This window comes from Miniopterus natalensis, chromosome 10 (genome assembly GCF_054644295.1).
Source record: "Miniopterus natalensis isolate mMinNat1 chromosome 10, mMinNat1.hap1, whole genome shotgun sequence".
NCBI classification, from domain to species: domain Eukaryota; kingdom Metazoa; phylum Chordata; class Mammalia; order Chiroptera; family Miniopteridae; genus Miniopterus; species Miniopterus natalensis.
This window is the reverse complement of record NC_142090.1, coordinates 72,885,898-72,905,451: the sequence shown is the minus strand read 5'-3', so window position 1 is coordinate 72,905,451 and position 19,554 is coordinate 72,885,898. Positions and strand designations below refer to the sequence as shown.

The 19,554-nt window shown below is 43.7% G+C and overlaps 1 protein-coding gene and 1 pseudogene across 2 annotated transcripts in view; both read right to left on the bottom strand.

Annotated features, from left to right (window-relative positions):
• KLHL7 (kelch like family member 7) overlaps positions 1 to 7,980 on the bottom strand; it is a 47,267-nt gene extending 39,287 nt beyond the window's left edge. The window contains exon 1 of one of the 2 annotated variants that reach the window (XM_016217031.2): positions 7,690 to 7,980. In XM_016217031.2, coding sequence (XP_016072517.1) covers positions 7,690 to 7,809 — 120 coding nt within the window. In that variant the 5' untranslated portion in view covers positions 7,810 to 7,980. Of the gene's footprint in view, positions 1 to 7,036; positions 7,116 to 7,689 lie in introns of those variants that run through there. The other variant, XM_016217032.2, reaches the window with a different exon arrangement.
• Positions 7,981 to 11,441: 3,461 nt separating this feature from the next.
• LOC148092293 (uncharacterized) lies at positions 11,442 to 12,910 on the bottom strand (annotated as a pseudogene).
• Between the last annotated feature and the right edge of the window lie 6,644 nt (positions 12,911 to 19,554).

The window sequence follows — 19,554 nt, the reverse complement described above, 5'->3', positions numbered from 1 at the left end:
CTCCTTTCCAGAGATAGTATTAATTGATATAAGGAAATTAACAGAAAGGCAGGGTAATGATGGGGACACAAATGTACAGAACAACCAGAAGGGTTAGAACTGTAGAGAATGCATGGCCACAAACTGTTCTGTGCCTGCTACAAAAGTAGGTCATTCTTTCCTCAAAAGGGAGGGAAGGCTTTGTCACTAGACAGGACTCAATCATTTTAGCACTGGGTAGCCAGGAACACAGAGTTCAAAAAAGAAATAAAAATTAAACTTTAAAGTGCAGGATGGACTACAGGGAAAAGGGGGAAACTCTAGGAGACCAGGCAGCAGAGTAAATCTCGTTGGCAAATGTTTAACATTTTGTCCAAGAAAAACAATGTGTCTTATGCCAGTGAAACATTATTATGTATAGAGGAAACTCCCTCTCTATATGGTAAATACAGTATTCCTTTTAGCCTGTTGATAAGTGATTCCTCCCAGCTGAGTTTAGTCTTAGAGTCTATCAATTACAGACAGCCCATAGACTGGCAACCTCTCGACACCAAAAGCCAAGATTTTATGTTTTTGAAAACCCTCTGTTCCTTCAGAAACTGAAGTTTCTGTTCTGTTTTTGGCTGGGAACAATAATGTGGGTTAAGATTGTATAATAATGTATCAACATCTGCACTATTTATTACAGAGTTGGGAGATTTGCATGGATCTCTTCAGGTTTGTAAAGGCGAAGATGATGCTGTGCTAATCTTAAGAGTTCTAGGGTTCCTTTGACATGCAAAAAAACATGTGGCACCAACTACCTTGAAATTGGAGAAATTCAGCTTTGGAGGTATTACACTAAATCTGTTCCAAAGGAAGACAGCCCACGCTGCAGCTGCTGAAGCTATCCTGACTACACAAACACTTAGGCAAATGCTGTATTGCTAAGACTGAGCAGCATAAGAAAGCAGGGAGAGCAGATATTTGCAATTCAGTTGCTTTCATTTTAATTTACAGGGAGACCACAGATGTGGGAATTTAATAAGAGGGCTCGTAAGAGTCAAATTTGGGGGATTTTATGTTTCTAGTATGGAATTAGATGAAGTACTTTAAGCTGTCATGTGGTTCACTGCAGACAATCTGGAATACTATGAATGAATGATATCTTGAGAAAAATTTGCGATGGGAAATGGAGTAAACTCCAGTCTGGAGTTAACTTAATCAATGTCTATACACTTCAAAGCTTTCTGGAGTAAAAACTTAAATAGCCTCCTAAACTAGTCTTCAGAGGATACACAAAAGAAGTTATTGATAGAGAATGCCTCATCATCACTGAAGACAGAACAAAGCACTCCCTGTGCCAGGAAGAAAACCGAAAACCTAAAAGACAAGTAAACTTGGACATAAGAACTTACAGCTACTTGCTCCAGCTAACTTCTATTGGGAGTGGGGTGGGACTTTAGTGTCTGAATTCTGCCAATGCAGGGAGTTTATGTAAGGATCAATGTCCAAATGAGACACAAGAGAACATACTACTGACGGATGGGCAAGGACTTGGTAATCTCCCATATGCAGTGCTTCTCTAATAAAATACAGTTGGAAAACTGGGCTTTGTTTGAGAAGCCCATATATAGGCCTTTCTATCCACCTCTGCCACCAATAATCTAAATTTTGGAATCTGCATATTTTTATGTCCTGCAAGGGGAAAAAAAAAAATGGCTGGGCCCAAATCCAGTTTATAGAGTCTACCATAAGACACGCCTTATGGTTCTGCTTAAGTAGAGATATGTGGGTCTCAATAGAGTAACCTCATCATTAATAAAACAGCAATGTCTTAAGTCTAACTTAATTAGATTAGGATCTCGATCTCTCTCTCTCTCTCACACACACACAGAGTACACTCTCAGAGAAAAGCTTTATCAGTGGTTTTCAAACTTTTTTCTTTTTTTTAATCCTAACCCAAGGATATGTTTTATTGATCTGAGAAAGAGAGGGAGGGAGGGAGAGAGAGAGGGAGGGAGGGAGGGAGGGAGGGAGAGAGAGAGGGAGGGAGGGAGGGAGGGAGGGAGGGAGGGAGGGAGGGAGGGAAACATGGATCAGTTGCCTCCCGGTAGGCGGCCTGCCGGGGAATTGAACCTGCAACCTTTTTGGTGTTCAGGATGACGTTCCAACCGACTGAGCTACCTGGTCGGGGCCAAATTATTTTCTTTAAGCAGCAGAATCCATTCTCAAATGATCTGATTTCATATAATTTATATAGACAGAATGGTTTCTCTGTAGCCAGAACTATCCTGGCAACCAAGGGATGGAAGACGTTACCGTTACTATTACACTTAATGATTCACTTACAAAAAAATTTGTTTTTGATCTCAGTAATGTCTTTCTGGAGGTGGATCCTGCAAGTTTAGAGATTTGGGAGTCCTAAAAAAGAATGATTCAACCAAATGATGTAACAGTATTTTCACAGAACTGCAAGTTAAGATTGTGGCCTCCTTGTGCCACCGGGTGAAAAGAACAAAAGTTATTCTATTTGGCTAGGTGCCTGACTCTGGTCATCCACGGGGCAGAAGACGGCTGGAACTCAGGGGATCCATCTGGGTACCTTGTGTTGTCAGGAGACACAGTACTCCATGAGTTCCTACACATCTTCCTGGACATAACAAGAGTGCAAGGCCCTGCCACTTATTACCTGGGCTGCCGCTTCTCTGGGTTGTTTTGGCAGCGAGTGACCGTCAGGGATGCGACAATGCCTCCTCTCTAGGATAAAGAGCAGGTTGCTTATTGCTTGCTATAAAAATCACAGATTTCTTAAGCTCAGCGTACACCCACCTGGGGCTCACCATGTTGCCCTCACAGCACTTGTAGGGCAAGGGGAACTGAGACACACATGCTGACGCTCTTGATGCTGTGCTGTGAGTAACCAAGTCTGTTGTCTCTGACACAGGGGTCTCATGTCTTCTGCCAACATCCATTAAACAGCAACAGGCCAACTAATCAGCTTTTAAGTAGCATAAAAATCAAATCCCAGACCCAACACTGGTACTGCCAAATCTAGTGGTAAATGTTAATACAAGGCTGAAGTAGCCATATACACAGGCAAGACTAAAGGCTTAAGATACTTAGAACTAAAAGATTAGGTCACCCCATCAGATAAGAACCTTGAGAGTTGGCTAAAGACAAAGAATAGGAATAGGCAGTGAAAGAAGTCATAGATACAACAATAAATAATAAAAATATTAATGAATAAATAATATTAAACAACAAATGTGGTTTCTACTTTCATTTCCACCCTTGTTCTTATATTTATATAACTTTTAACTAGTTTTCTTTCTTTTTTTCCCATCCAGAATCAAACAATAAAATCTATTATTACTTAGCCCTTAGGATCTTGAAATGATTATAGAAGAAGTGAATTTCACTAAGTGATCTTGAACTTGGAGTTAGATATGGTTGGTTTAAAAGCGGCAGAGCCTGGCCGGTGTGGCTCAGTGGTTGAGTGTCTACCCATGCGCTGAGAGATCACTGGTTCAATTCTGGGTCAGGGCACATGCCTGGGTTGCGGGCTCCATCCCCAGTAGAGGGCGTGCAGGAGGCAGCTGATCAATGACTCTCACCGTTGATGTTTCTCTCTCTCTCTCTCTCCTTCTCTCTCTAGAAATCAATAATAAAAAAAAATATTAAAAAAAAGCTGCAGAGGATAAAACATGCCTAAATGCCGATGGTGAGAATTCAGCAGAGAAGTTCAAGATGCTCAAAGGAGATGGCATAACCAACAGTGTGACTTTTATGACCATGCTTGTATTGAGCGAGTCAAAGCCCAGGTAAAAGTACTGGCCTTGGATGGAAAAGAGGCAGCTTCTCCAGTGTAGCAGAATAAAAAGAGAAAAAGTATCAAAATAGGTTCATAGATTTTGTGGTGGAAAGTTAAAAGTCAGATAGTTTCAGACTAATGACTTCTATTTATTTGTGATGACAAAGGAGGAATGATCTACTGCAAGTGAGGATACAGAGAAAGAACTCAAGCTAGAGAAAGAAAGTAAAGTAAAAGGAAGGTAGGGTTGCTCACCAGTACCCACAGCCCAGCAGTGGGACATTCTCTAGCTCTGCTTGGAAGCCTTGGACAAAGAAGGTAAATAGTCATCAATACCTTTTGCGAGATGGATGTGAAAAAAGTATAGAGAATCAAGAAAGCTTTAGGCATTGGAGAGAAAGGGGGGCAGAGAATATGAATATCTCCTAGGCTGGACAGATGAAAAGAGAACAGAGTTAAGAATGGGAAGGTGTGGATGATGGGAGTCGTCAGTAGCAGTTGTTGTGAGAATAAAATAAGACAAAGCATGTAAAACACTTTGCAGAATGGCTGGTAGAGAGTCAGTGCTCAAGAAGTTTCACAAGAGACCCTAAAGAATAACAATATATAGTAACTTCCAGTCTCAGAGAGGTGCATGTACAGAAGTTGGGCCCTTTTAGTTAGTGAGCCCAGGTGACTGCCGAGCATCTAATGCTCAAATCAGCCTTGTGGTTCTCTCATATAACTTTTAATAGGGCTTTAACAGAAGCTCTTAAATTCCAGTTATGCTTTAATTCATTTAACATGAGGAAACCATAGTGATACTTAGGTCTCAAAACATATCCCTCAACGTTAAGGGACTTCCAGACTTCATTAACACAACAGAAACAACTGGATATGTGCAGTAGCAACTGTGACCCAGCCCTGCTTTGTAGAGCCCCTCACTAGTGCATCAGGTAATAATATAGACAAAAAGTTAAGAAAATAAATGAAAAGGTGTGCAACCTAATTAAGATGCCACTATACACCCAATAGAATTGCTAACATTATAAAGACTGAGAATACTAAGTATTGACAGCTGGCAGAAATGTAAACTGGCAAAACATTGGAAACTATGACAGTATCTATAAAGCTTTACACAGCATAACCTATAACTCAACAAGTCCACTCTTAGGTATTTCCCAAAAGAAATGCACACATGTGCACACCAAAAGACATATACAAAATGTACAAAAATGTTCAAATATTCTTAATAGTCTCAAACTGGAAATGACCCAGATGTCCATAATGATAGCATGGATAAATTGTAGTGTTTCTATACAATGGAATACTACATACAATGAGGATGGACTAGAGTTATACACAACAACATAGATTTATCTCACAAACATACTACTCTTTAAGAAACCAAGACACGAATATTTACTGTATGATTCCATTTGTAAGTTAAAAAAAAGTTTAAAAAAATCTCTGGTGATAGAAGAATAATGGTTATCTTTGGGGGATAGTGACTAAAGAGGGACCTCTGGTGTATTAGTCATGTTCTATTTCTGGATGGTGGTGGTGTGGTCACTTTGTAAGAATTCACTGAGCTGCATGTTTATGGTTTGTATCCTTTTACGTGAATCCTCTACTTCATTGGAAAATGTACTTAAAAATGAAAGGCTGGAAATGACTGAAAGGGTGATGGAGGAAAAGGCTCCATCAGAAGCTGAGGCAAAAAAAAAAAAGCTGAGGCTGTGGTTCTGCAGAACTCCCCTTTCACCACTATGTACAGGATTGGTTACTATGTTATAGAGAGATGAAATGACCTAAATTATATTACATAAAAATCACAAAACTAATTAATGGTAGCCCAGGGATTGGAATTCAGGTTTTCTAATTTCAGTGTTCTCAAATTCTTGAAGAAATGTTTCTGGGCGTACATAGAGGAACCCTTGTCATTTAGGTACTCGTCATCCTGATCCCCAAAGTACTAAGGTCATAAGGGGAAGCAAAAATAGTCATAACACAAAAATATTCACAAAAGAACAAGAACACTTATAAAATGGGTTCTCACTCAACCATTCCTTCTCTGGCTGAGACCAGCTTCTACTTCTGCCAATTCCCATCAACTGCCCTCGTCAGTCATTCTTCATGAATCTTTTCCGTGTTATGATGTTAAACAGAACAATACAAGTATAACGTAAATCAACTGCAAAGTGAACCTACACATCTTAAAAAGATGCAGGATTCCATTAAGTTGGTAAAAATACTTTTGGAGAACTGTTGGATTTACATGTAAAGCCATTGACAAAAGGAGGATCCAGCAGATTAAGGTCAGTTAACCATTGTGGAAGAGATACCACCCAGCATCCATTTTCCCTTCCTACTCAGTACAGGATCCTGATTTTTCAGTAACTGTATTTCTATTTTGACAGTAAATAAACAGATGTTAACATAGTCTAAAGCTAAATCTAAGAAACGGATATAAATGCATTTTTAAACCTAAAGAGCTAAATTATACAATCTCAGGCAATCCCCTCCTCCTCAAGTAAACATTTGATGCTGCAACCCAGTTGCACCTTGCCTAAGCAAGAAATGAGGCAATGCTTTACAATGCTGTAGTCCACGGATGAAAACACATTATTTGGGGAAGGGGAGAGGTTGTTGGAAACAAATTTGAGCACTGGTGCACTGTATCCATCTACCATTTACAGGCAGATTCTGTCAGTGGTGCTGCATATATAAAAAGGTTTACATGAAAGCAACATGAATGTATACATAAAAATAGATACATAAAAGTTACATAAAATATTGCATTCAGACATTCCCAGCTAATTCAGCACAAAGGCCAGAAAAGATTTAAAAGACATTCCCACAGGTATTTACTGCATTCATGCACCATCCATGCCAGGAGCTGATGAACAAAGACAAGATCCCATCAGTCAGGATTCCCCTAAAGAAGCCAAAGTGAACATCTTCACAAAGATCTTAAATTCCTCTACTATCATCCACATTCCCATCAGAACCACTAGATAAGCAAACTAGGTTTCGCAGCTACTCATACGGCCTGCTTTTGTCCTCTTGAAAAAAACAGGACCAGTGTCACAAAATGGAAACATTCTCACAAATCTCCCTAGACTGGATTTTCTAGAAACAAAGTTTACAGAATCGAAACGTAACCAAGTGACCTTTTCTGATACGTTATTGGTAGGAGATGTTATGGAATTCAAATAAAATAAAATAAAACCTCTCTAACCTACCTTCCCTGGAGTATTAAATTCGGTTCTTTTCATAACCCACCTTTCTAGACGGAGTGAAGACTTTCATTCATGCGCCACACACCCCAGACAGAACAAAGAGCTCGTCATCACAGCAGAGGCGCACAGTGCCCTTTAAAAACAGCACTGCATTTATCGACGGCGGTCTCTGCTCTGAATTAACACGGACCGGAGGGTAACGCAACCAGCTCCACCCGGGTCCCACAGAAGGGGGCGGGGATCCTTACTGGAGAGGAGCTGATTTCAGGGCAAGCAACGCTTCTCCCCGCTTTGGGGGCTCCTGGTTGGGCTGTGCCAATGCGCTTCTTCGCACAAGATCTCCCGACACCTTACACGGGCTCGCCCATCGAGCGATCCTCGCCTCACAAAGCGGTAACTAGGGCAGGGCTCTTATACAACCGGTACCCGACGCCGACGCCGGCCCGCGGCGTCTCCCGCGAGCCCGACCTGCGAGTCCCAGCGTCGGCACACGAGGAGGCACTTCGGCTCGACACCAGTTTAAAGCGACCCTCGACTAACGGCAGCTTTGCCTGCGCGCGAAAACGGGAGGAAGGGCGAGGACGGAGGAAGAAGAGGGTCTGGATCCACAGGGCGCGAATTTGAGCCCCAGGGAGCAAGGGTCCCGGGTCCCGGACACCTCCCCCCTGCTGCCCGCCACTCCCACGCAGGAGGTACCTGTTTGCGCATGTTATTCATGACACCCATGAAGCCCGCCAGCAATTTAGCTTCTTCTCGAGCAGCAAGTTTCTTCTCGGTCTTCTTCTTGCAGCTTTTCTCCACCACGGAGGTTGCCATCCTCCGTCAGCTCGGTTCACGCCCGGGGCTCGCCGGGCCGGGCGAGGGGTTGCCCGCACCGGGCACGCTGGGGCTTCTGTTTACCAAACACCGCGGCGGGGTCTGCGGCTGCAGCGCCCTACTCCCGGGCGTACCGGCGGCGGAGGCGCGGCCACCGCAGAGGAACCAGGCCCGGAGGTCCCCTCAGAAGCTCGCGCGGAGGCAGCGTCGCGGGCTCGGCTGCAGCTTCTGGAGAACCGGAGCCGGGCGGACGAGCCTGCGCACTGCGCCGGAGGGGGCGGGGACGCTACGAAGGGGGCGGGGCGCGGGGCCTTGCGTCACAGTCGCGCGCCGCTCGGAGCAACGCAACGCGCGGGCGCCGCGGTTGCCTTGGTCCCCGCCTGGAGCCGGAAGAGCTTTGACTTCCAGCGGGACCTGGGTGGCGCGTCCCCTTCTCTGGATCCGAGACAGATTTTACAAATTTAGACTACGTGGCGAGATGATATTTTTTTTTGCATAATTAGGCGGTTGAGCACGTGACAAGTACCTCCCATTAGTGTCATCTCCATAGCGACAGGGTTGGCGTGGTCGTCCCTGCATCGTCCGAGATCGGCACGCGGGAGGCGCTCAGCACAGATCCCGCGCTGCAGGTCAAAGGCTTATTACACGGAACTCAAGACTTATTTGCTCGGGATTCGTCACGCAAGAACACGCAGCCCCGCGGGTGTCTCCTCGGTGCGGGATGCCGACTGCTCAGGGTGGTTTGTGCGCTCAGTGCTCGAAACCAAGGTCCGGTGCGCGGTCGCGACGCGCTCGGTTGGGCTTCCCCACGCGGCCCGCGGCCACGCGAGACTGTCACAGCGCCGGGTCAGCGCTTTCTGGAACTGGAGTAATTTATTCTTTTTAGTGTGCGGCAAGATGCAGGACTATTTGAAATTTCGCATTCTGAGAACTTTCTACGTATCCCCTTAATTTTCTGCGCAGGTCTATATAGGAATATAGAGACATGTTTAATGTAAAATAATTTACACTATTGAACCATTATGCTCTCTCTTGATGAGGACAGGCAATATAGTATAACGAAGAGCAAGTGGCAGATAAGCCTCCATTTTTATTATATTTTTTTTACAAAGAATAAGAGATGCCGCTGTACACTCCCCCCCCCCCCTTTCATCTAGAGGTTCCCTGATAGCCTTTAATTTTAACTAGTCAGTAGTGTCAGGTTTTCGGGTGGACCCTGACGATAGGAGACATTTATTCCTGTGGAATTAGAAATGAGGAGAAATGTGTTCATTTTATTAAATGATCGAGGACACGGACGAATAAAAAGCACATTGAAGCAGTTTTAATCGAACAGAACTGGAAGCCGGTCTTCTAACTCTAATGCTCTGAGCGACGCTGCAGATTTGATTCAGAGGCAGAATTGGAGTTGATGAGATGAAGTGTTATTTTGTAACAAGTCGAAGGAAAAAGCGGCATCCTTTCTACTTGATGTTGGAACAGTCTTTTCACTTGTTACAAAATATTGAACCCCAAGGGTCATGGAAGAGCCATAGGATTCAGAGCTTAACGAGCCCAGGGAGATGGAATTTCACACAGGTTAAGCCTGCAGCTTTGCCTGGGTACAAATTCAACACCCTCACTCTCTAGTTGTTCAACTTTGGCCAAATCGCTTAATGTCCTTATGCCTCAGGCTCCTTATCTGTCAAAATAGAACCTACCGCATGGAACTGCTATAAAGATTACAAACACACTTAGATTGGTGACAGCAGAAGACAAACAGTATCATCGAGTTAATAACAACTATTATTATTGAATCCAGAATTTCCCAAAATGCATTCCTCAGAATATTAGCGCTATGAACCAACAACCCCCCAACTCCCCCAGAATAGGATCCCTGAGAATACAACTTTGGAAAATAATACATCCTTCTTGGAGAAAATCCCAAATACATTTGTTTATTAAGTTTTTAGAGAAGACTTGCTGTACCTATTGCTTGAACCTAATCAGCTTTGCTGTGGTATACTGGCTTTTGGGGTGTCAAATCAGCCCATTTCCATTTTCCATGAATTATTCAATCTTCTATTCACTTAGAGGATGGGGTCCTAAAGCTGCACTTGTTCTATGGGACTTTATTATACTTGGTTTCAGCTGACTGGATCAAGGTTGAACACCTGAACCAAAGAAAGCCAATTAATAAACTGGGGTGAAGAGCATCATATTTATTCTGGAGACTGGACAGATGGATGTTGGTGAGCTGGCATGTGGCAGCTCTACAGGGAATATGTACAAGGGGCTCAGGCAGCTATTTTTGGACAATGTGTGTAGATAAGCAGAGAAAGGCAGTCTTCTGAGACTTCAGAGTGAAAAAATAAAACATAAACCCAGAGAGAGATTGGGGAAGAGACCAGATGGTAAGAGAGAGAGGGAGCAGGAGCAGGAGAGGGAGAGGGAGATAGAATAAGGTTAATTTAAAATTCAGGATCTCTAACTTTAACAGGCTTCTTTCAAGGCTTGGTTCTAACAATGTGTTGACAGGGTCATTAGTTTTGTAAAATTTACAAAAGTAAATATTTTAACCACAATCAGTTGAGTTTGTTGTCTCATTTGGCTCTGATTTTGCCTCTATCACCCCTCTTCTACTGTCAGGTGGTATTGGAGTGGACATGGATATTTTGGGGAACTAAGGGAAAATTAAGTTGGGGATACATTTTGTTGGGGTTGAGTAGGATATATTTTTGTAGATCATAGTTGCTTACATGTAGTTTATTTTTAGCCTTTCTGATGTACATACAACTTCCAGCAATAGTTTCTGTGCCCACTGTGCCAACTCTGTGCTGCAATGAAAATATGCAGGGCCAGAGATCTGATCACAATATGCTCTACAGTGCCCAACACTGGAGGTTCATGTAAGGAGTGCAGGAGAAACAAGCTTGACGTATTTGAAGCCAGAAGCTGGTCTGTGGAGAATTCTTTTGATTTTCAGATATACAACATTGTAAGGAAAAGACTTTGTATATTGAATTCTAGTCAAAACTGGATGCCATACACTTGTCATGCATATGTTTTATAATACAACATGAAAATGATAAGTGTGACCTCAACTTCCAGAATGGCAGAGTGAGAGAAAATCCACTCCCCCATAAAAGCAACAAGAACCCTGGGAAATTGTCAAAATCAACTTTTTCAGAATGTTGGAAGTTAATAAAGACTTGCAATGATCCAAGGAGTATTTTTCTGTATCTTGCTTTCTTTCCTCAATATTGATGAAGCCCGTCTATGTTTATACTTACAGCTCTAATTCATTCACTTTAAACTGCAATATAATTCTTTGTTGTATCAACATCCATTCATCCATTTCCTATTAGTAGACATTTAAGTTGTTTAGACTTTTATCTATTATCAAAAAATTACTATGACCAAGCTATTCCTATAGATGCCTCCTTGTGAAACTGGAAAAGTCGGCATTCCTGCTGTCTGTCACTACTAGAAACAATAAGTAAAGGCAAAGATTGATTCTTTATGGGCGCTTTATTCAGATGGCCGGTGACCTGAGAAGATGGTGGGTTATGTACTTTAAAAGACCACCTTCCATCTCATCTCAAGCTGATCTTTTATAAGGGGAAGAAAAGTGTAGGTAAAGGGTTTGGAATTCAGGAGAAAGTAGGTAATGGGTCTGGAATTCAGAGGAAAAGGTTAATCAGATAACAGCTGCAGTCTGGAGATTTTCTGAGCATCCCTTCATCTGCTGACTGGTGATTCTAGATCTGCATCCTGGGCAGCCAACGTTCTCTCCCTGGAGCACAATGGCTGAGATACCATCTTGGTCACTTGTAGTCCTCCTGGGGCACGAAGGTCGAATTGCATGTGGGTCTCCAGAAGTCAGGGTAGGTCCAGTCATACATTTCAGCTCCTGGAACAATAGCCTTCTACATGCATTAATTACCAGGACTATTAACTATATAACTAAAACTAAAATTTGTTAACTTCTTGAGTTCCCCATCATTCCCCACTGTTAGTCTTTATCTTATTTCTATGAGATTAGTTTCATATGGAAGTAATCATTTTGCTGTTGAGCATGTATCTTAGCATTAGAAAGTCTCGTAGGGAGTTTAGGAATACACTTAAGGGAGCATATTGTATGCAACAATAAGTTATACCAAAAAGAATGAAAATAAATGCCTCTCTAAGACCAGTAATACTGGGCAGTCAGGAGGTTAGTTTACACAAATCACTACCAAAGAATCCCTCTCTTCATTTTATCTTGGACACTTCTTCATTTACTTGCTTTACTTTATGCTCTATGAGCTGTGAATTATCAGTCAGGTTGAAGCAGAGTCCTTTAAATTCTTCACATCTGCGATTATGTCTTAAAAGGAGGTAGTCTATAGCTGTGCGATTTTCTAATACCTCTTCTCTAACTTGTCCTAGTTCTTGACTGATGGCACTAATCGCTTGAGAGGTGGCATTCAAAGCCTTTACTATAGCGCAGGCTAATCTACTTATTTCTGAATTCAAAGAAGTTACCATGACTAGCATTACAAATATAGTCAAAGATATATATTCAGTGGGGCAAAAAGGGTGCAAATCACTGTCACAATCAGGTGCAAGGGAGAGTTCCCGTTGAGACCGGGTGGAGTGAGGCTTCTGAGATAAACACCATCAGTCTTTCTAGAGAGCATGGTCCCCCAGCACTGTTTGCTGGAACATAGGAAAAACAGTCCTCCCACATATTAGAAGCCATCCTGCCGGCAATCTGACATGACCAAAGGCATAAGATGTATTAGTGGTGGGGTTGCAACTCATCTACACGCCTGCTGAAAGCATAAAACAGTTGTTAGTACAGTTGATAAAAGTTGCACACTCTCCAGCTGGGGCTACATTAGTGGCTTTTAAGGAAAACACGTCCCTGTCCTTTAGAGTAATCACTGGTGCCCGATTATAAATATTGGAGTAGTTACGGTCTTATTAATATGCTGAAACAAGGAATAATTTCAAAGGCTTTCCAGGGGAGTACAAACACCTACAAAAGGGTTTGTTCAACATAGGTTCCTCCTGCAAGACAAAAGTCAGAGGTGTTTAGAACATTTTTAGCTAAGACAGTTGAAAGAATGGAAGGCATCAAAGTAGCAAGTGAAAAGAGTCAGAGGAGTTGACTCGTAAGACTGTGTCTTCTCATCTATATCCTCTGCTGCTCGGGAGTGCGTGAAGGAATGAACTCTTAGAAGAAATCGGTTGATTTTGTTGGACCCATATTGTTTTCTTAGCTTTTCTAAATGTCCAAAGACCTCCATTTGTTCCTCTTGTGAAGATAACTGAGATCATTCATCTGGAGGGAAGAGTTCCCAGTGGACAAAGAAAGGTGGTATCAAGCTCTGAGACATTGGGTTCACGTTTTTATTTTATTTTTTATTTTTTTAAATTTATCTTTATTGTTGAGAGTATTACAGGTGTCCCATTTTTCCCTCCAATTGACCCCCTCCAACTCGCTTCCACCCTCTCCCCAGGCCTTCACCCCATTATTGACTGGGGTGTCCATGGGTTATGCATATATGCATATAACTTCTTTGGTTAATCTCTTCCCACCCTCCACCCCCCTTCCCTCTTTCCTCTGAAATGTGATCGTCTGTTGCATGCCTCAATGTCTCTGGATCTATTTAGTTCATCAGATTCTTTTGTTCATTAGCTTCTTCTTAAAGAAGACCCTTCAGTTTTTCCTGTAGTGCTGGTATGGTGGTGATGAACTCCTTTAGTTTTGTTTTTTTTTTTTTAAATCTGTGAAGCTCTTTATCTGACCTTCAGTTCTAAATGATAGCTTTGCTGGGTAGAGCAATCTTGGTTGTAGTTTCATGTTTTTCATTACTTTGAATATTTCTTGCCACTCCCTTCTGGCCTGCAAAGTTTCTGTTGAGAAATCAGCTGACAGTCGTATGGGTGCTCCCTTGTAGGGAATTAACTGCTTTTCTCTTGCTGCTTTTAAGATTCTCTCTTTGTCTTTAACCTTTGGCATTTTAATGATGATGTGTCTTGCTGTGGGCCTTTTTGGATTCCTCTTGTTTCGGACCCTCTGTGCTTCCTGGACTTGTAAGCCTATTTCTTTCCCCAGGTAGGGGAAGTTTTGTGTAATTATTTTTTCAAATAGGTTTTCAATTTCTTGCCCTCTTTCTTCCCCTTCTGGCACCCCAATAATATGAATGTTGGGCCTCTTGAAGTTGTCCCAGAGGCTCCGTATGCTATCTTCATATTTCTGGATTCTTTTTTCTTTTTGCTCTTCTGGTTGGGTGTTTTTCATTTCCTTATGTGCCAAATTGCTGATTTGATTCTCTGTGTCCTCCACTCTACTGTTGATTCCCTGTAAATTATTCTTCATTTCAGTTTGTGTAGCCTTCATTTCATATTGATACTTTATTATGTTATCGAATTCTCAGTTATTTCCCTAATAGTCAGCTTAAACATCCTTATAACCAAAATTCTGAACTCTGTATCTGTTAGCTTGCTTGGATCTATTTCATTTAGTTCCTCTTCTAGAGATTTCTTCTGTTCTTTCCTTTGTGACCTGTTTCTTTGCCTCCGCATTTTGGCTGCTTGCAGGTGTTTGTTTCTAGGTATTAGGTAGAGCTGCTATGTCTCCTGGAATTTATAGAGTGGCTTTGTGTAGTAAGTGTCCTGTAGGGTCCAGTGGCTCAACCTCCCTAGCCACCTGAGCTGGGCCTTCCAGGTGCTCCCCTGTGTGGGCTGTGTGCTCTGACTGTTGTAGTTGAGCCTTGGTTGCTGTTGGCGTCACTGGGAGGAATTGAACCCCAGGCCAATGGGCTGTAAGGACCAGCTGCAGCTACAGCCAAAGAGCTGCTGTGCTGGAGACACCCCTATGGATCAGGACTTACTTCAGTGGAGCTTTGGTGTTCACCAAGTGCGCCCCTTGAGTGTGTCACTCGTGGATGTGGGGGTTGTAATCCAGCGTGGTCAAGTCTGACCACCAGGTGCACTGTCTCTGGGGCCTCCCGGGAGGTGCAAAGTCAGTCTGTGCCAGTGCCTTGCCCAGGGCCACCCAGCATGAGCTACTCAGCAAACCGTAGTTTGCTCCTACTTGTGCTGGGCTTGGAGGTGCCCAGGAGAGGCCAAGCTATGAGCCAGTGCAGCTGCCGCTCGTGCCAGGCCTGGGGCCACTTATCAAGCCGTATGGGGCCCGCTGCTGCTTGTCTGAGAGATTTTAGGAAAGTCCTAAGCATGAGGCTCGAGAGGCCCCTTGCACAGAAAAGCCCCTGGAAAGGGCCTGGATGAGCTGCAGGTGGGGAGGGGCGGGGCCCCGGGAATCACGGGGCGGGGCCAAAGGTGGGAGTCAGGTGCTGGCGATTCAAACATGGCGCCTGCCTGCCGCCTGTGTGCGGGGAGGACTCGCAAAGGAGCCACGGCCTCCGCCGGCCCTTCTGCCTGGGAGGAAGCCGCCCCTCCAGCTCTCGCCCGGATCTCAGGCAGGTTAGTTCCTCCCCGAGTGTCCCAGGTCCCTTCAGGCTGCTGCCCGGCGCTGGGCTCAGAGGGAGCGTCCGAGTGAGTCCGCGCCGGGCCCTTTAGAGGAGCTGCTGGGGCTCCCGCAGCCTCCGCGACCCTCAGGGACAGTCCCTGCTGGTTTCACAGCCTGAAGTTGTGGGGGCGTCTCTTTCTGGCCCTGGAGCCCTGGGCTGGGTCCTGCTGTGGGGCTGGGACCCTCACTACTCTGGGAAACCTCCACCCCTGAGATTCCCTCCTGGGTTTAAACCACGGCACCCGGTGTGGGCCCGAGGCCGGGTCTCTGAGATTCAGCCCCGATCCGCCGGCGTCTCCGCCCCTCCTACCAGGCTCAGTGCTGCTTCAGGTCCCTGGTTGTGGGGCTTCTGTTCAGCCAGATTTCAGGAGGCTCCGAGTGATGGAGGTTCTGTATTTTAGTGGTGATTTTGATGTGGTTGCGGGAGGCGGCGGGTACGCGGTTACCTGCGCCGCCATCTTGTCTCTCCCTGGGTTCACATTTTTAAAAAAGAGCTTTAGATCTGGATTATGACAGGGAGCCCCTGGTCTTGGAAACATTTATCAATATGACAGGCAAAATGTGATTTTTCAGTGTTATTTTAAAAATGCCTAGTGAGGTTGAGCATCTTTTCATATGTTTATTGGCCATTGGTGAATTGCCTGTTTATGCCCTTTGTTCTTTTGATTTTTCCCCCCTTATTGATTTGCAAGTATTCTTTGTTGGGGTGGGTTTTAGGCAAATTGAGTTTGAGATAATGTATGTGTAAAAATGTCCAGTAAGTCATTGAAAATGCAGGATGAGGTCTCCAAGAAAAAATACAGATGTGCAAAAGCATATTACTGATCATAGCTCGAGGAGGGAAAGGACCCAGAAGAGCCAAAGAAGTATTCAGAGTGACCTAGAAAAGCATGTCCTCATATGATCCATAGCAGTCACATCTTTTACTACACAATTTAGTGTGGCATGCATGCCTGCAGGGAGTCCAGTCCTTTTTGAGTTTCACTCCCCAAGTATATCCAAGAAGCCCCAGGGGTGCTGGTTCATGTCCAAGTTTGTCCACTGTTTTTTCTTGGCAAGCCCCAAGTGAATGTGCCCCCCTGAGGCAAGAGGATTCCAAAGAGCCTTCCTGATGCTGTAACTCCAGAATGTGCTACTGATGTAATGTTGACTTAAGAGGGGTGGTGCACTGCCTTCTGAAACCCGAGCGGCCTGAGGACATGCCCTGACCAGGCCATGCTCTGGTTGCCCAGTGACCATGTGCCCTCTTGCTACTACTGCTGAAACTGAACCTCAGGATTGTTGTCTGCAGACCCAGGCAAGCCAAACCACTGAGGCTCTAATTATGCCACCAGGGATATTGCAGATCCTAAGTCAGGTTGATTGTTCCTCATATTACAGAGGAGAAATGCACAATGTTTCGTCAAGTGGGATCTACATCAAATATGATGTAGCCTTATCACCTTCAGGCTCTTACGATTCACACTCACTTCCCCGGGGCCCTGCCTGCTTCCGGGTGGCTATGTTGGGGGCATATCCACTAATGAACACAGACCAGGATTCACTTTTCCTAGCTGATTGCTCTACCTATCTTCACCCGTCACCCTGGTAAATTATCTCCGAGGGATCTTGTTCTTCTCTGTTGCCTAATTTAAGTCCATCAAATAATTGTGATTCATTTGAACTTGAGAGGGAAAGAGACAAGCTCTCACTTCCATTCCTCCCAAGAGCTGAAGGCTCTGACCAATACAGTCTCATTCCCAGCAGCATCTAAATTTTCAACAGCAATGGATATGTTTGGGGTGGGAGGGTGCTATCCAAATGTCCTCTTGCGACTCAGGCACAGAGAAGAAACTGATGGCTGCCAGAGGAGAGTGGGATTGGAGGGCTGGGTGAAAAAGGTGATAGGATTGAGAAGTACAAATTGGTACTTAGAAAATATTCATGGGGCTGTAAAGTACAGCATAGGGAATATAATCCTGTTGCATCACAGCAGCACATTCTCTCACTCTCTTAACCAGAAAAATTTGCCCTGAGATGTGTTACTTAATCTCTCTGAACCTGAGGTTCCTCAGCTAGAAATGGAGACTATAATGCGCATCTTCCAGGATTGTTGTGGGAATTAGAGCACCTAGAATGGTGTTCGGCACCTAGTAGGTAATCAAAAGTGTTGTATGTTATTATTATTGTCATTGTTGTTATTATCTATTTGTTAACTGCAAAAAGACCTTTCCTGGAGGAGTGGGAACTTATTTCCCATGTTATCTACGCATCTATTTATTCTCATTTCTTACCTAGGCGTGATCAAAAAGATCCCTGAACATGAGAAGCAGCCAGGAGAATGGGGCTCAGCTCTGAACTCTTAACTGAGTAATTTAATTGCTAGTCACAAATTTTATCTTTCATATCTCAAGTTTGAAGTTTTCTGGGTGATTAGACTGCCTTCACTTTCCCAATATTATATTACAAAAACAATTCATATCTAGGCAAGAAGGCTAGAAAATGTCTTTTGAAACCATTTGCTTTTAGTCTAAACCTCAAAGGGAAAAATCTGATACTGAAAATATAACATAAGGAGTCAACATTTTTTCAAATGAGATGGAAAGGGGACAAGGTGATGGTCCTCAGCCCATATGCCAATAGGTCAAGTGGCCATGCCCAGGAATGTAGTTGGGTCCCCCCCCCAATTAAAGTGCCAAATATATTTATTTATTTATTTTATTTATTTTTTAAATATATCTTTATTGATATCAGAGGGAAGAAAGGAGAGGGAGAGAGAGAGATAGAAACATCAATGATGAGAGAGTCATTGATTGAGCCCACAACCTGGGCATGTGCCCTGACCGGGAATCAGACCCTGATCGCCTGGATCCTAGGTCGACACTCAACCACTGAGCCACGCCCGGCCGGGCGCCAAATATATTTAGTCTTCTAAACTCATGGGAGTCTTAAGTGGGGAAAAGATGATAGCTTGGTGTGACTGATCGGTGCGATTCAGTTGGTTGAGCATCCTGTCATGTGCCAAAGGGTTGCAGCTTTGATTCCTGGTCAGGGCACCCACCCAGGTTGTGGGTTTGATCCCCAATGGGGGTGTGTACAGGAGGTGACTGATAGATGCTTCTCTCTCACATCAATGTTTCTCTCTCTCTCTCTCTCTCCCCCTCTCTCTCTAAAATCAATAAAACTATATTTTAAAAAAGATTATAATTTAGTCACATCCTCAGCTTAAAAGGTATGAATTACATACATAGATGCTCTAATGAAAAAAGACTCTGGAATGAAAGACAGTATCTCAGATACCCTCAAGGAATTATTTGGAACACAGAGAAAACCCAAGGAGACTGGAACATTTTTTATAACTGCTTAATTGACTGTTTTGCCTGTGGGTCATACACTAATTCACTGGAACCGTAGCTTGTAATTAAAATGCTGTTAAGGAGACGACATAACAATGAATCCATCTATGAAAGGATTTCAGCCCAAGGCATTCAGCTCTGCCTCGGAACTCAGGTCAGGTTGGCTGGAGAAAGCACACGCTCTTTCTGAATTCCTTCCCACTGAGCTTCAACGTCTTTCTCCAGTGTATCTTGAATATCCATCTGGGGCCTTTTCCCCCCAACCCCCCACCCTTTTGAGGACAGTTGTATTTATCTTTGTTCTTTCTTATTGCTCTTCTCCCCCTTTATCCCACAAACACACACATCAGAGTGACCCTGTAAACTCAGTGGAGTTCTGCTCCCCCAGCCCCTTCCCGCTGGGGACTTGGAGACCGGATTTTCTAGTTAGCTCTTCCCAGCTTCTCTAGGTTTATTTTCTATCCTCTTCCCCTCCACATTTCCGCATACCTTTCCCCATGCTCCACAAGCATTCCCAACGATAGATAAAACACACAGGAAAAATGACTGATTTTCTAAGTCTCCAAGTATTCCATTGCTGTACCAACATTCAAAATCTGTTGGGAGACTCTTTCATACTTGTGAGGCAATGGTTCAAAGGGCAGCCTTTTGACATGGAAAGGTAGCAGAACGTATTGAAACTACATAGAAAAGCTCTCTGGAAACCAAATTACAAACCAAAGTGCTAACAGTGCTTATATATAGGGGACAACAGATATTTGAACAGAAATAAAAAAGGGAAAACAATTATTCCCATAATCCCTCAACATAAGCTCTTCTTCTTCTTCTTTTTTTTTTTTTTTTAAATATATCTTTATTGATTTCAGAGAGAAGAAAGGAGAGGGAGAGAGAGAGAGATAGAAACATCAA